At 43.8% G+C, this 17,313-nt stretch overlaps 1 protein-coding gene across 2 annotated transcripts; it reads left to right on the forward strand.

The window, feature by feature from the left end:
- The first annotated feature begins 374 nt into the window (after positions 1–374).
- On the forward strand, positions 375–16,991 carry LOC126189015 (uncharacterized). Of its 2 annotated transcripts, none has more exons than XM_049930831.1 (2): positions 375–526; positions 16,755–16,991. In XM_049930831.1, exons 1-2 carry the CDS (start codon positions 512–514, stop codon positions 16,974–16,976), a joined length of 237 nt encoding a protein of 78 aa, XP_049786788.1. In that variant the 5' UTR covers positions 375–511; the 3' UTR covers positions 16,977–16,991. The 2 variants fall into 2 exon arrangements, with proteins under 2 accessions (XP_049786788.1, XP_049786789.1); XM_049930832.1 differs by lacking the exon at positions 375–526 and adding an exon at positions 5,425–5,571.
- The last annotated feature ends 322 nt before the right edge of the window (positions 16,992–17,313 follow it).

Consider the following 17,313-nt stretch of genomic DNA (forward strand, 5'->3'; position numbering starts at 1 on the left):
GGTAGAGTCTTTTAAGAACAGACATATTAGTCTGTTTGTGCTCCGACAGGAGATTTTTCCGCTAGTGAATCTACAATAAACCTAGTCACTATTACAAAACAAGGTTTCCTGTCGGTCTCGGTTTTTAGGCTTTGTGAGCAGAGCAGGTGGTTTCTCGCCGCTGCACTGTCCCCAGCGTCTGCAGCCCAGACTGGAGGTCAGTGTCCGGCGTCGGCCTGGCCGCTGTCCAGGGAGGGGGTGGGACGGCGGAAACCTGTTTGCGCTGCACAGGCCGGCCGCCGCAAAACGGGGAAATAACTCCTGCAGGCCGCCGGACAATGGGCCGTTTCGCCGAAGAGCTGCTGTTCAGCGCGCTACCGTGACGACGCGGCTCCAGACACACACACCGCCAGTCTGATGGGGCAGGGCTTCATGAGGGCGTTCGTCCACTCCCGACACTATAAAAGCCGACTGAAGGCACTCGGCGCGCTAGTCGAGCGCATCCGTTTCTCCAGGCTCCCAGGGTATCACGATGAACAAGTTTCTGGTGAGTCTCTCTTATGACCGCGGGAAAACAAATGTTGGCACCGATTTTCGTGAAGTAGACGCTGCTCAAACTAGTATTGCTGACCGCTTTATTAGTATACCAAATATCACGTACCTACAATTTCGCTTGCTCTTGAAGGTCACGAAGAATTTAGTTCCCTGTACATTAAGGTACTTTTGTCACGCAATCCATTTAGAACGAGCGGTTCTAGGAGCTAGTGTCTGGAACCACGTGACCGCTACAGTCGCAGGTTCGAACCCTGCCTTAGGGCATGGATGTGTTAGGTTTAAGTAGTTCTAAGTTCTAGGGTTCAAATGGTTCAAATGGCTCTGAGCACTATGGGACTTAGCTGCTGAGGTCATCAGTCCCCTAGAACTTAGAACTACTGAAACCCAACTAACCTAAGGACATCACACACATCCATGCACGAGGTAGGATTCGAACCTGCAACCGTAGCGGTCGCGCGGTTCCACTCCGTCCGGCTACGTTCTAGGGCACTGATGACCTCAGAAGTTAAGTCCCATAGTGCTCAGAGCCATTTGAACCATTTGAACATTTAGAAGTAAAATACTGTTTTGCGTAAATCTCTCTAATGGCCCCCGGTATGGGCTGTGTGGGCCTCAATAATGTAGGGACACTAGACTACGATGGATCCATTTACGCAAAGTCTTCTTCAATTTTGGCACAAATTATGAGTGGTAATGTCTGTATTTAAGCTGTACCATTAAATAGTGTCAGTACTTTCTACGGTCGCTGGCAACCCCTATTTCAGAATCGTACCGTTACCAGAAACCTAAAGGAGAGTTCAACCGGTTCGGTCCCGTTTGATCTTCGTGGCCCCCAGATAGCAGAGTATCTACACGGTCTAGTCACGTTAATGTGACCACCAGTCTAAAGCCTCAATAGCCACCTTTTGCATGGCGGATCGTTGTGAGACGGGCAGGAAGAGCGTCTGGAAGGTACCAACAGGGATGTGAACTCACGGCCAGCTGCGCTAGGTTTCTCGGTTGTGAGGGTACACGGCGCGAACGACCCGATCGAGACGGTGCCACAGATTTTCGATTGGCTTTAAAGACGAAGGCCTGGTACTCTTCGAACCACGTACGTACACTGCAAGCTGTGTGATATGCTGCAGTGTACCGTTGGTAGGTGCCAACACGCCTTGCATGTTGGTGCGGCCAAGGTCCCCAAGTATAGATGTACACTTGTGTTCAACTATTGTGCCTTGCAGAATGACGAGATCACCCATGAAATGCCACGAAAACATTTCCCAGACCATAACGCTCATTCCCATGGCCGAGATTTTTCTGACGGTTGTTGCAGCGGGTAAATGCCGAAGGTCATATGTCCAATGCAGAATAGAACATGACTCATCTGGAAAGGCCATCTGTTGCCCTCAGTGCACGTGTAGTTGCAGTACTGGCACGCAGATTTCAGCCTTTCTCGCAGACGAAGAGCTGCGCATGAACCGGTCGCCCGCTTCGGAAACCCACACGCAGCAACGTTCACTGAACGGTCCTTGAGGAGTCAATGTTGCTGTCCCCTTGCTTAAAATCTGGGCTGTCAGTTACTCAGCTATTACACGTCTATTAGCCCTTCTACATCTCTGCAGCCATCGTTCACCCTGATCATCTATGGTCCGAGCTGCTTTGGCGCCGGCTTTGGATATCGCCATTTTGCCATGGAAAGCATATTTTAACCACACCGGCACGTGAACAGTTTACAGACTTAGCCTTTTCGGAAATGCTTCCACCTTTGGCCGGAAAGCCACTGATCAAGTCCTTTTGAGCGTCAAATAACTCGCTGCCTTTTCCGCATAACAACAGTGTCTGTACTGTTTTCCGCGTCCCCGCTCACATACTTTATATATATCCCACTGATAATGCTCTACCTGTTGATTGCACACCTGAAGTCGAACATAGCCGGTGGTCACATTAACGTGACTGCACCGCCGAGTGAAGGTCATGCATCGCTTTCTGAACTTCATAAATATATCCTCATACCCTTCTCTGTGTTCGAGACAGGCTCCATAAATTACTTACTGAAAATCAGTCTTTGACGTTTTGAGCTGCTTAAGTGGCCCAACATTTTTCTTTGGAAGTACATCTACTGTCAGGAGGAGGCAAAATTATGGAATGTATTTTAAGAATAAGGTATCGATAGTGCATCAGCTACGAAATTGGCCAATTATCGAAACTGACTTCGATTGTAGACTCGGACCTATTTTAGATACTGAAGAATCTGGAAATCCACCAAAATACAAAGTCGCAAGACGTTATTTTAAAATATGTACGAATCTCAATAGCCATGATAAAAATAGCAAACTGAACAAGTACTTTTATACATAGCGCATCAAGCACGTGCTTTGTCGTCATTCGCATTCCCAACTCCGTCCATTATGATTCCTTTGAATGACTGAGAGAAGGATTGCTGCTTCCCACATTGGGTGGTTTCCGTTTTCAAATCACCCTAAATAAAGTCTGGTAAACTACAAAGTACACGATCGTGTGATAACTACATTCAAATAAACACTATACGCTTCCATTTTTATGTGGTACAGAAGATCTCTAAGGTCTATACAAATTCACGAAAGGCAGGAGGGTAGTACAGTATTTAATGATCAGTGCACGTTAACACGTTCACGCCGGCGCTGAGAATTATGTTTCTCGATCCAGGGTGACACACGTGTTCAACCTCTCCCTCATCTGGCGGAGATGCTTTTCCTGCTTCCCGCTGCGGGCGATGGTAGTGTTCGCACGTATTCGGCTACTATTTTAATAAACGGACCTCTCATTTTGAAAGTGGCCTGTGTCCATTATTTTAAAGCAACAAGGCATCACATAAAATAATTTTACACTTCCAGAATGAGATTTTCACTCTGCAGCGGAGTGTGCGCTGATTTGAAACTTCCTGGCAGATTAAAACTGTGTGCCCGACCGAGACTCGAACTCGGGACCTTTGCCTATCGCGGGCAAGTGCTCTACCATCTGAGCTACCGAAGCACGGCTCACGCCCGGTACTCACAACTTTACTTCTGCCAGTACCTCGTCTCCTACCTTCCAAACTTTACAGAAGCTCTCCTGCGAACCTTGCAGAACTAGCACTCCTGAAAGAAAGGATATTGCGGAGACATGGCTTAGCCACAGCCTGGGGGATGTTTCCAGAATGAGATTTTCACTCTGCAGCGGAGTGTGCGCTGATTTGAAACTTCCTGGCAGATTAAAACTGTGTGCCCGACCGAGACTCGAACTCCCGAGTTCGAGTCTCGGTCGGGCACACAGTTTTAATCTGCCAGGAAGTTTCAATTTTACACTTATTGTCTGATATCTCAATTGTTCAGGAACCTCTCTCGCTGAAGGGCCACAAAAAATAGTATTCACCGATATATATGTCCCTGGCTTTTAGGTAAACACATCATGCCTAAGTGTATTACTGGTAGCCATATACTGGAAGAGTCGAGCGTGAGCTACCGGTTGAACGCTCCGGCGTGAATCGTTAAAGAAGAGCATAGTTAGCATTTCCACGCGCGAATGGCATGCAAGTATTCTATTAGACAAGATAAATTTAATTGGAAGTGTAATGTGTACTGCCCTGGAAATCAGAAGGAGACAATGTCCAGTAGAGTAAACCTAGTTCTTATCATGCTAGAAAGGAGAAAGTAGGCTGCAAAAAGAAAAAGTAATTATGTGGCAACCATAGACATTTCTATGAAATACTAGTTCCGAAGATCAAGGAATTTCCAATCGTCAAATATGCGTTCTGAGTTCTCGTGTGGAATTCATCGTCATTAGATCCCGAGTGTTATACGAAATCAGTATTGTTATTAAAATAATTACTGTCACTAGGGAAACACTAAATTCCTAGTTTTCTCACAATTTTATCATGAATTGATTAATTTATTGATTTTTGTAAAACACTTCAAATTTTTCTTAAATTTAAATAAATGAAAATAGTTTAGTTTTGAACGTGAAAGTATGGGTAACCTTAACAGAAAAGTCAGCCACGTCACTTAGTGCACTGATCCATTGTTATGTAAATTTGAAGGATGGCCTGTAATGTTTAATCTAATATGTAATTATCGTAAAAAATATCTAATTATCGTAAGACATACATATTTGGAAAAATGGCCCCTTATCGTTGTTTGCCCATAGTAGTCATTGCAAGGTGCGTGTCACAGCTCGAGGAATCTTGTCATTGGCCACACAGAAACTGGGAAAACAATAGAATTATATGCAGTTCCCAATGGCTGATTTTATTGACACTAGTGAAGCTTCACTGAAAAAATATCAGAGAAAAATGAGGTATGGGATACCTCTGATACTGGAAATTTTCCAGTTCTGTATAACTGTGAAGAATATAGGTAGGTACCCCCATTACATCCAAAGCAATATTTAGGTGTGTTTCGAATTTATCTTTCAGCGATGGGAAGCCACAACTCTTCTTACTACAATGTCATCAGTGTGTAGACTGCTTTCTACACTAAGCGTTTACACAATACTGAAACTATGCAGAGACGAGCCTTCAATATGTGCAGACCTAGAAGACACCTGAAATTATTCTTCTTTCTCTAGAAATTTACTCTCTACTTCAGTAGAGATCATCGTAGACTTCTGATAATAAATGTAAACACACTGAGATTATCTGATACACGTTAGCAAAGACGTTATTCAGAACTTAGAAAAACGAACACTAGACGAATGTGTTTCAGTGAGTGATACCAGCTATTTGGCTGTTAAAGTCTTGATTACCAAGTACGATTTCACACGCAGCTGTTAAGGTGGAGTCAGTGACCGGCAGTGACTCCCTGGCAGATGGGAGTTTTTCGCACAGTGTTTGCTCAGCTGCCGGCTCTGGTGGGGAAGGCGTGACCGTGTCCAGAGGCCGGTTTGGGCAACGCCTTCGTGAGACCGGTCACGGCCGCCGGGAGGCGTCTCCGGGAAGACGCCGTGTCCCGTATTTATTACACCGGACCTCTATATAAGAACCAGCACCACGCTACGCTCTGCAGGTCTGAAGCCAAATCGAACAGAATGAACAAGTTCTTGGTGAGTAGTTGCGCTGAGCGGAAATTCCATTTTGGGATTACATAAATGTCCGCCTTTGTTACCAGTTTCTAGTAGTTTTTGTGCCACATTGTCAGGAGCGGTCGTTATTCTCGCAGTAGCCAAATTATATGACACCGTTGTGGAAATGAGCGCCACTGAGACCTCTATCCGTAACAGTCTTCAGTGATTGAGAATTATACCGTGTGCTGGAATCATATTTAGCAAGTTCGATCAATGCTGACACAAAAAGTTTTCTCTTGCGGTGTTTCGGCAACAAGGGAGAAGTAGGCAGTGCTGTCGTTAACTAGGTCATCGGATTTGGCAACAATCTCGAGAGTAAAATTGTAAACTCCGCAATATCTCATGGAGTGAGAACATCTGAGACCGATGATGTCACCGTCTGCTGGACTGGAACGTTAAGCTGGAAGATTACCGCAAGTTTTAAGCTTCTCCCTTCGTTTTCATTAACAGAGCGGATGAGACCCTACACAGTTAAATATCTGAGCAGAATGTCAGTCTCAGTTGCAGAAGTTCTGGGTTGCAACGGACAATTAATCGTGCTACAAATTACGCTTTACTTCACATATAATCTTATTGCAGAATGTTTATCAGGTCACAGAAGTGCCTATCGTAAAGTATGTAGAAGATATGTTTTATGATTTCAGACATGTAGTTTCTACAGATTCTTATACGATACTTGATTTACTGAAGTATTATCTTAGTCATTAGTGAATGACTTTTGCTGAGAGTCTCTATGAATTTAACTTTTCTAATCCCTTTTTTACCATGGTGCAGATCTCCACTTTGCAAATCTCTCTGTCTTTCAGTTAATTACCGTTCCGTAGTTCGTGTGCTTTCAGACAGACTTTTTTCACTTCTAGAAGCATGTGGTACACTGTCACATTTCCAGCTTTAACTAAAAACGTCTTTATATGTGCCTACATTCCCTCTCTTCTAGATATTCCGAACGTCGTATTAAGACATTCAGTAATGGATAGAACTCTGAAACCTTTGACTATTTCGATGCTTTCAGACACTATATGTATAGAGTGGTCAGAAATAGTATGGGAAGCCTGTAACGGTGTTACAGGCTAGGGTGTGTTGAAAATAACTGTTAAGAAAAAATTAGATACATTGGAGACGTTTCCGAGTTAATTAACATTGAAATTAGCCTATCAGGTCGTTGCGCACGCCAGTTCCAGCAGCCCCACCAGAGACGGTGCCGCCAAACGTGTTCGTTTGGTTTCCTGAAACATAACAAGAGAGCGCTACAAATACGGGACATGGATCGGTAGTAAGCATCGAATCAGAACGAAAGGATGAGCACTCTTGCGCGCCATCGTCTACGCTACGGGAACAACTAACATTAATCGTGTCTGGCGGGCAGCTTGAATTTGCACACTACGGCCACATTACCCAAATTCAATGTAAATTAACTAGGATAGGAAACGACGCAATGTGTCAAACATTTTCTTAACAATTCTTTCTCAGGACAGCCTAACATGTAACATCTTACAAGCTTTTCACACTGCTTCTGACCACACTATACACTAATCAGCCAGAATATTATGACCATCTATGTAATAGCTGGTGTGCCCACCTTTGCCCGGATAACAGCGGCGATGCGTCGTGGTACGTAAACAATGAGGCCTTGATAGGTCGCTGGAGGGACTTGGCACTACATTTACACACAGGAGTCATTTAAATGCCGTAAATTCCTGGGAGGAACGATGGGTTCTGACGCCACGTTCAGTAACATTCTAGATGTGTTCGATTGGGTTCGGATCTGGCGATTCGGGAGACCCGCACATCAGTTGGAACTGGCCACTGCGTTACTCGAACCCCTCTATCACACTCCTAACCTCATGACATGGCTCACTATCTTACTGAACAATGCCACTGCATCTGGGAAACATCATCGTCATGGTGTACGTGATCTGCAACCAGTTAGGATATTCCTTGGCCTTCATGGTGCCTTGCACCAGCTCCATTGGATCCATGAATACCCACGCGAATGTTCCACAGAACATAATGGAGTCTCCGCCAGCTTGACTCCGTTCCACAGTACAGGTCTCAAGGATTTCTTCCCCTGGAAGACGACGGATTCGTCCCCTCCAGCAGCTTGATGGAGAAGGTATCGTGATCCATCAGACCACAAAATGGTCACAACATCAACGTCCAGTGCGAATGGTCATTTGTCGAAGTCAGTCGCAGTTGCCGATGTCGTGCCGTTAACATTGGCACATGCATCAGTCACCGACTGTGGAGGCCCAGCGTTAGGAGTGTTCAGACACACCTGTTCTCGCCGGCCGCTGTGGACGAGCGGTTCTAGGCGCTTCAGTCCTGAACCGCGCTGCTGCTACGGTCGCAGGTTCGAATTCTGCCTCAGGCATGGATGTGTGTGATGTCCTTAGGTTAGTTAGGTTTAAGTACTTTCTAACTCTAGGGGACTGATGACCTCAGATGTTAAGTCCCATAGTGTTTAGAGCCATTTGAACGCCTGTACTGTGCCCACTATTAAAGTCTGAAATTGGTTCCGACACAATTCGCCGCCTGTCCTGTTTTACTAGTCTGCCCAGTCTACAACGTCCAACTGTAATTAGGGGGCCGGCCGGAGCGGCCGTGCCGTTCTAGGCACTACAGTCTGGAACCGAGCGACCGCTACGGTCGCAGGTTCGAATCCTGCCTCGGGAATGGATGTGTTAGTTAGGTTTAATTAGTTCTAAGTTCTAGGCAACTGATGGCTTCAGAAGTTTAGTCCCATAGTGCTCAGAGCCATTTGAACCATTTTTGTAATCAGGGGTGACGCCCAACCCCCATGTCTGGATGTGGCTTCAGCTTCGTTTCGGCACAGGTTGAAGACACTCACCACAGCAGTCTTCAAACACAGGATAAGTCATGAAGTTTTCGAAACGCTCGTTCCGAGCCTCCAGTCCATCCCAATCTGCCCTCGATCAATCTCAGATAGATAGCACACCTTTCCAATTCTACACACGGACAGCACGCTCACTGACACTACAGGCATCGAGCGTGTGTCTGAATAGTAGTCATTGAAATGGTTCAAATGGCTCTGAGCACTATGGTACTTAACATCTGAGGTCATTAGTCCCCTAGAACTTAGAACTACTTAAACCTAACTAACCTAAGAACGTCACACACATCCACGCCCGAGGCAGGACTCGAACCTGCGACCGTAGTGGTCTCGCAGTTCCAGACTGAAGCGCCTAGAATCACTCGGCCACACTGGCCGACAGTAGTCATTCCCGCCAGGTGACGCTGCTATTGCCTAGATGGGCTTATGTCAATAGTAGGTCGGGGTCACAATGCTCTGGCAGATCAGCATACAGGGTGTCCCAAAAAAAGCACCGATAACCTTTAGGGACATGTTCCTTACATCAAAACAAGAAAAAAATTTCTGGCAAACAAGGGCTCTAAGATGCATACCTTTAGAGGCACGAGCTCTTGTTCATCTTCGATATTATGAAACAGATCTTTTCTACTGCTATGACTTTGCTTACCGTACTTTGGGAGGAGATGGTGTGGACCAAAAGAAGAAAATGTCCAGTTAACATGGGGTATCGGTCACGTAAACTGACATAATGCCGTAAAAGCGGTGTGCTGACCACTTGCCCCTCCACATCCGCATCCAGTAACGCCTGTGGACTAAAGATAACACGGCATCCGGGCGGTACCGTTGGGCCTTCATGGAGTTTGGAGTTTAGTTTTAAACACCGGCCCTACAAATGCATACCTTAAGAGCTGTGAGCACTTGTTCATGTTCGCTACGTGAAACACACCTACTGAACAAGTGCTCACAGCTCTTAAGGTATGCGCTTTAGAGCCCATGTTTACTGTTTTTTCCTGTTCTTGTGGAAGGGCCCTGTCCCTAAAGCTTGTCGGTGTTTCTTGGCTCTGAGCACTATGGGACTCAACATCTTAGGTCATAAGTCCCCTAGAACTTAGAACTACTTAAACCTAACTAACCTAAGGACATCACACACACCCATGCCCGAGGCAGGATTCGAACCTGCGACCGTAGCAGTCCCGCGGTTCCAGACTGCAGCGCCAGAACCGCTAGACCACCGCGGCCGGCCGGTGTTTCATTCCGGACACTCTATATACACTACATGCCACAGCGAACTGCATGATTTTCAACAAGGAAAGTGTGTCTGCAAGCGGAAAATGAGCCGGTCGCTGTGGCCGAGCCGTTCTAGGCGTTTCAGTCCGGAACCGCATTGCTGCTACGGTCGCAGGTTCGAATCCTGTCTCGGGTATGGATGTGTGTGATGTCCTTAGGTTAGTTTGAACCACTTTCTTTGCGGAAAATGATATTTTAGAAGCGAATAAGGAACTTGTCGGGCTTATCCCCTTTCTTACGGAGCATTTGACTGTATTATAGATGCAACACAAGACTCTCAGAAGCATAACCAATGCATATGGATGCCTAACGTCACTGGAAACCGTCTGCGAACAATTTGCCTCTAGCAAAACTTGTTCTCCATACCATGACTATACCCCCAGACATTTAATGCAAAAACTTTGAAACACCATGCACATTTTTAAATGGTCTTGTCCCCAGTTTGTACTTAATTTCTAAGAATAAAAATTATTACTCATTTCATCCCTTGTCTTCCCTAGACGCCAGGTCCCATAATCAGTTTTAGATGATGAAACGGCCGCCCGCGGTGGTCTACTGGTTCTAGGCGCGCAGTCCGGAACCGCGGGTCTGCTACGGTCGCAGGTTCGAATCCTGCCTCGGGCATGGATGTGTGCGATGTCCTTAGGTTAGTTAGGTTTAATTAGTTCTAAGTTCTAGGCGACTGATGACCTCAGCAGTTAAGTCGCATAGTGCTCAGAGCCATTTGAACCATTTTTTAGATGATGAAACGGATCTGTTATACAAGTATCCCACAGCAATATTGTTTTAATAATTAATTGTGTCAACCCCTTAGGAATAGCCTTAACTTTATTGTATTTCATCATCGGTCAGTATATTTTAATTTCTTTTTTTAATGGTTCGTGTATAATGTCAACTAACGTTTGACAAGTGTGTGGTATTAATCCTTACATTTATATTCCTCGGCCGTTTAAAGATAATTATGTTGAAGTGCTGTTATGTCTCCTGTTATACAACCGTTCTGACGCTATGTTAAATGTCTTGTGTAGGATTTTGTAGATTAGAATGAACTTCAGCATTTGACTGGTTTTCGATGTACTGTTACAACGATCTGAACGGCTCTCTAGATCGTTCCTTTTTCTACGTCAGCTATTTCTTTCAGAATGTCATACCTTAGTACAGCTTCTCTGCTGTGCATTTTGATGTTATAATGATCCCTTCAGACGACTTTTCATCCGGTCGTTCAGTCGACTTTCTGTTCGGTTAATAGTGGTTACACAAATGCTTCTCTGCAGTCTCCGTTCTAACCTCTTTCTTTCATGAAACTGATTTAATCTTGATGTATTAAACTTCATGTTACAATTTCCAACGTGTATCAATTATCGTACTATCTTTTCATCAGTCTGACAATTTTTCTCGCAAGTAAAAATGGCCAATCCTGCGTTGTTTCAAGAAAAATGAATTCCTGTCGTTTTCCGTACCGTAATCGAATGTTTGCGGCTCATTTGTGTTTATATCGAGTAGGTAGCGCGCTGTTGAGGACGCTGGTTACTAATTTGGTGGAGCGGGACAGAAATTCTCGTTTGGTCATCCAGGTGAGAGGCGAATAATGGGATGGTTCCTTCTGAACGTTTGTCCAATCGGAACTCGTCGACCGTCTTTAATAATGCCGTCGGCGGTGAGACTTCAAGCACCAATACTTCGTTTCGTGTTCATAACGAGTTTATCGAATGCTGTACCATTTTCAGATAGTGTGGATCTATAAAAGTCTGAATACCAATCATTTCCCTATTATTATTTCACCTATTTAACGCATAAAATACCTATTTTAATCGCCGGCAGAAGTGGCCGTGCGGTTCTAGGCGCCGCAGTCTGGAACCGCGAGACCGCTACGGTCGCAGGTTCGAATCCTGCCTCGGGCATGGATGTGTGTGCTGTCCTTAGGTTAGTTAGGTTTAACAAGTTCCAAGTTCTAGGGGACTAATGACCTCAGAAGTTGAGTCTCATAGTGCTCAGAGCCATTTGAACCATTTGAACCTATTTTAATTCATATACACTGACGGAAAAAATCACTACATCAAGAAGAAGTTTTGAGACATAAACTAAATTTGGTAGGCATGCTTTTACATCAGATAGATGATGTTTATTCTAATTTGGAGCTAGTCGCTTAAGAATGGATCTGCTAGAGAGAGATGGGCCCCTCCACGCCCGCACCAACATGGTGACCAGACTAAAAGTTCTACTGTCACCTCCGTCAACATGTTAGTTATCTAGTAAGTGGATCACAGGATGCTGGGCTGTGATGTTATCCGTGCGTCTGGGTAAGACTACGCATTAACACGGTCCATTAGGTCTACTAATGCCGCTAAGAGAATGTAAATCGGGCACGCTCCAAATACGTGATATAACGGTCGTGAACGTTATAAACCTTTGAAATTGTACGCAGTGCCCTTACAACAATGAAGACCCCATTATCAATCAGTTGACGACGTGTGATTGGGTTACGTGAAGATGGATGTTACTTTCGCGATACTGCAGAAAAACCTGGAAGAAATGTAGCCAGTGTACATGATTGCTGGCAGCGGTGGTCACGGGAAGGAATGGTAGACCAGCGCTCCCATATGACCAGGTGGCACTACCGAGAGAGAAGGCAATCGTGTTCGGCGTATAGATGTGGCGCATCGTACTGCGTCTGCAACAGCAGTCCCAACAGCAGTTGGCACCACAGAGACACAACGAACTGTTGCAAATCGGTTACTTCAAGCATTACACTGACCACAAACCACCGCCATATGCGACTTCAGTTGTGTAAGCGACAGCCGATTAGAGGGCGGAGTGAAGTTCAGTTGTGTTTTCTGACGAAAGCTGGTCCTGCCACGGTGCTAGTGGTGCCCGTGTGTTGGTTAGAAGGCGGCCATTTGAAGTCTGCAATTAAACTGTTGGCATGCTAAAGACACTAATTGTCTAGGATGCGGTTTTGTATGTCAGCAGGAGCACTCTCGTGGCTATTCCACGCACACAAACTGCAAATTTATACGTCAGTCTGGTGATTAGAGCTGTTACGCTGACACTCATGAACAGCTTACCAATGGGTTCTTTCCAACAGGATAACGCTCGACCATATATCGCTGTTGTAACCCAGGATGCTCTACAGAGTATCGACATGTTGCCTTCGCCTGCTCGATCACCACATCCGTCTCCAGTCGAGCACATGTGTTACATCGTCGGATGACGACTCCAGCGTCATCCACAAACAACATTACCTGTTCCTGTAACGACCGACCAAGTGAAGCTGGCGTGGAACTCCATCCACAGAGTGACATCTGGAACCTGTACGACAGAATACATGAACGTTTGCATGGTTTCATTCATACTGTTGATGTACCAGCACTTCACATTTGCAAAAAAAAAAAAACGGCTCTGAGCACTATGGGACTTAACTTCTAAGGTCATCAGTCCCCTAGAACTTAGAACTACTTAAACCTAACTAACCTAAGGACATCACGCACATCCATGCCCGAGGCAGGATTCGAACCTGCGGCCGTAGCGGTCGTGCGGTTCCAGACTGAAGCGCCTAGAACCGCTCGGCCACACTCACATTTGCAGTGGCTTGTTTTCTGCTTACATTAATGCGTGATCTGATAATGTTAAATCACTTAAACATGTTACCTAGAGAAACATATTCCCGAAATTTCAATCCTCTTTGGCGTTACAATTGTTTTCTGTTAGTGTATTTTTCTTTTCATCTTCAACAATTTCCATGTTTTATTCAACCTCCGAACCTTCCCCCTTTGGCAGTCTTCTTATGATACACCAGTAGTTCGAGACGGCATGTGGAACAAAAGTACATGTGTTTTCCAGAGACGCTAGAACTTTTCAAGGAATCTCTTTTGAAGATTTCAGTCCATAGAGCAAACTTTCTGAGTGAGTACATGTTACTAACATAAGGCGTAATTTCTGATGGTTATTACTCTTTGAATTTGTAATAAACTAACTTGACTTATTGATGCCACGGGGCTATGAATAATTATACAGATTGTCTCTCTTTTGTGCGTATCGTGTACCGGAAGATTTGAAAATGGTCCGGTCTTCAAACTTGTTTTGCATCCGAAAGGTACACTTCCGGACGTGGGTCCCTTATAAAAGTTTTATCTACATAGTTCCTTCCAGATCCTCTAGAAGCCAGTAACAGTAACCTTCTAACTCCTTACATGTTACTATAGATGATTTTTCAAGCAATCGATAAATGTGGCCTTCCCAAAAGTTGCAAAATTCTTCTTCTCCTTTAGTTTGAGGAGTAGGCTTATGGTCTGATCCATCATCACAAAGGCACCTTTTCCTTAGGCTTCCTGTGACTCTTTTTTTCTTTAGGCCTATAGTTGATTAGATGTCTAACTACTCTTCCTGCCTTCATTCTTTCAATATGCTTCTTCCACTTTCATGCAAAATATATTTAATTATATCTTTATTTGAGAACGCGTCATTTCATCTCTTAGAGCACGTCCGTTTACTTTCCTTAAAAATGTCATTTCACCTGAATGTATCCTTCTTAGTTATTTCTTAACTATGGTACAAGTCACTTCCGTATGTGAGAATAAGTGCTGCAATTATTTTGTAGAAATTTGTCTGTGCGTCTTGCCTAATTTTATTGGCTAATGTTCTGTGTGTAGTGTCACATATCACTCTAAATCTGTTGAACTTCTACATAACCAACCTATATTACAGCCTAATAACCGAAGTGAGATACCTCACTCACCTGATTTTCCATTTAGCACTTTTTAGAACGAACTGGGTATTTTCCTCTAAACGCCATGACTCTGCTCTGCTTTCATGACATTTTCCCTCTTTTGTAAAATCATTTGGCCACCAGCAAAAAAACACAAAGTGTTTTCTAGGAATTAATTTTGTTTCATATATAGTTTCATGTATATAGGTGAGAGACTGCGCCCTAGTCGTACTCCCCTGTTAATTGCTACAGGCCTTGTTCTCTCTTTGCCCGTATTGATTGCGATTTTATTATTTAAATACAGCTTTTTAGCACCTGTATTAAATGTTTAGGATAGCTTCGTCTTTCCATTATATTTCGAAGCATATACCTATTCACCTATTCACTCTGTTGAAGGTTTTTTTATAGCCTATAAATGCAGTGATTACGTTCACGTCTCTTTACGATTTTCTGTCGTTCTAATGTTGTCACTGCGTGATCGTCTTTTCTAAAACGATTTTTTTCATCCAGTAAGAGGGCGTTAGTTATTATTTTCTGTCTAGTATTAATTATTTGATCTTATAATTTATAGTCAGGGACTAGTAGTCAAAAGACTTACTCCTCTGTAATTTTCACAAGCGTTTCTAGTTCATTTTTTTATAGAGCTATATTACTTCCGCAGCTCCCCTGGAATCAGGTATCAACTTCCATTCCTAACATTCATTTAATAAATCCAATATCCTCAGTTCTAACATTAATCCTCCACGGTTCGTAAGTTCTTCATTAATATTATCGGATTCTGCCTCTTTTCTTTTCTTCATCTGCTTTGGCGCTTCGTGCAAAACTGTCGCATTAAACTTGGAAGCGAGAAAAAAGCAACAAGAATACAACTGTGGCATGGGGGGACGGCACCAAGAATAAAATTATATACTAATTTTAATTATTATCTACTAGTATCTTTTCCATTTAGAACATCGCTTTTATTTTGCAAGAAATTTTACTTGTGTAGTGAAGGCAACATACTTCCCTTTCACTCACACGGAAGTGTATTGCATGCCCTTAAGGTAACAATTCGTGGAAAGACTGAACAGAACAAGCCAGATTATAATGTCATACAGTGTGGTCCTCTTGAACGTTTCAGGGCAAATATCTCTAAAACAGCAATCGACATTAAAAAACGACTTTCACGGGTATGGATATAAGTCAGGGGATCATGGAAGTAAATATTCTGAGACGTTCTAAAAACGTAAGCCTATATTATATTCAAAGCAAACTTTTTCTTTAATTAGCCTGGGGCATGGATGTGTGTGATGTCCTTAGGTTAGTTAGGTTTAAGTAGTTCTAACTTCTAGGGGACTGATGACCTCAGAAGTTAAGTCCCATAGTGCTCAGCGTCATTTGAACCATTTTTTAATTATATAAAGTGGACACCCCGTATTATTTCGTACGCTATCATCAAAATGAAATTAAAAAAATCATTGGTTGCATGACAATACTTCATTTGCATCTCTACAAATTGTTAAGTGAAGTTGACACTAGAAGTAAACTAAACGCGCCGCTATTGCACATCTCGAGATGCAAGCATGAACTCCGCACTGGTCATAATCGTTCTGTGATTGACGTACTAAGGTGCAACAAACGTTGTACTTATTGGTATTTACACTGTTGTTAAGTGTACCGGAAACAATACGGATGTCCAGGCACACGACTATGTAAAACTAACGTTTACCCCTCTTTTAGATCCTTGGTCAACCATTAATCATGTTTACTGTGGCCGTTGATATGTCCATTCTAGTACGAACGAGTAAACCCTTTCCTTAGTTTTCGTTGTGGTGACTGAACACCTGTGTAGTTTCCAGTCCATTTAATACCGGTGCAAACACCAATAAGTACAGAGTTTGTTGCACCATAGAACGTCAATCACATTGAGATTAGGAGCAACGCTTGTATCTCATGGTGCACAAAAGCGGCTCGTTTCGTTTATTTCAAGCATCTTCACTTCGCAATTTAGCGAGATGTAGTTGACATATTGTAATGCAAGCAAAGTCATTCTTTTGGTGAATTTTCGTGTTATTGATAGCGGAAGAAATGATTTGGAGTGTCTGTTAAAAATATTAATAGGCGTTGAAAATAATATTTGATTACATTTTGGCATGTCTCATAGCATTTACTTTCTTGAGCCTCTACCTTACATTCATACCTGTGGAAGTCGGTTATCAATTGCTATAGTTTTTCCAAATATATTTGGGCTGAAACGTTGCAGTGGGCAGCCTTCTATATCAGATTATTATAAATTGATGTTGATGTATTCAATATGCTGCAATGATTTGTCTATCAACTGCATATCTTGGTGACACACAGGTTATGTTCGCCATGGTGCTGGTGGTGGCGCTGTGCGTATCACCACTCTGGGCCAGTGCTGAGGCGGACCACCATGGTGGCGGCCACCAAGGGGGCTACCACCAAGGGGGCTACCACCAAGGGGGCTCCCACCAGGGCCAGCACCACGGTGGGGGAAGCGGCCACCACGATTCGCACCACGGCGGTGGCGGCCACGACTCGCACCACGGCCACCACGGCTGAAGCGCCGAGGCTGGCTTCCACCGCTCCAGTTCCACACATAACAAATAAAATCCACATGTAGCTCCTACTAAAACATTTTATGGAAAAAACCTAAATTATAGTGTGTCTAAGACGTGACTGTCATCGGTACGAAATGCTCAATAAAATATAGTTTCTCGTGTGGTAACATCTTGTTTCAATTTCATTCTTGTCAAAGACTACCATATTTCCAATGTTAATGTTTTAAGACTGTTTATATTTTTGTAAGCAGCAGATGAGTTTTGCTATTTGGGCAGCAAAATAACTGAGGATGGTCGAAGTAGGAAGGATATAAAGTGTAGACTGGCTATGAGAAGGA

The sequence above is a fragment of the Schistocerca cancellata genome, chromosome 5 (genome assembly GCF_023864275.1).
Source record: "Schistocerca cancellata isolate TAMUIC-IGC-003103 chromosome 5, iqSchCanc2.1, whole genome shotgun sequence".
Classification (NCBI taxonomy): domain Eukaryota; kingdom Metazoa; phylum Arthropoda; class Insecta; order Orthoptera; family Acrididae; genus Schistocerca; species Schistocerca cancellata.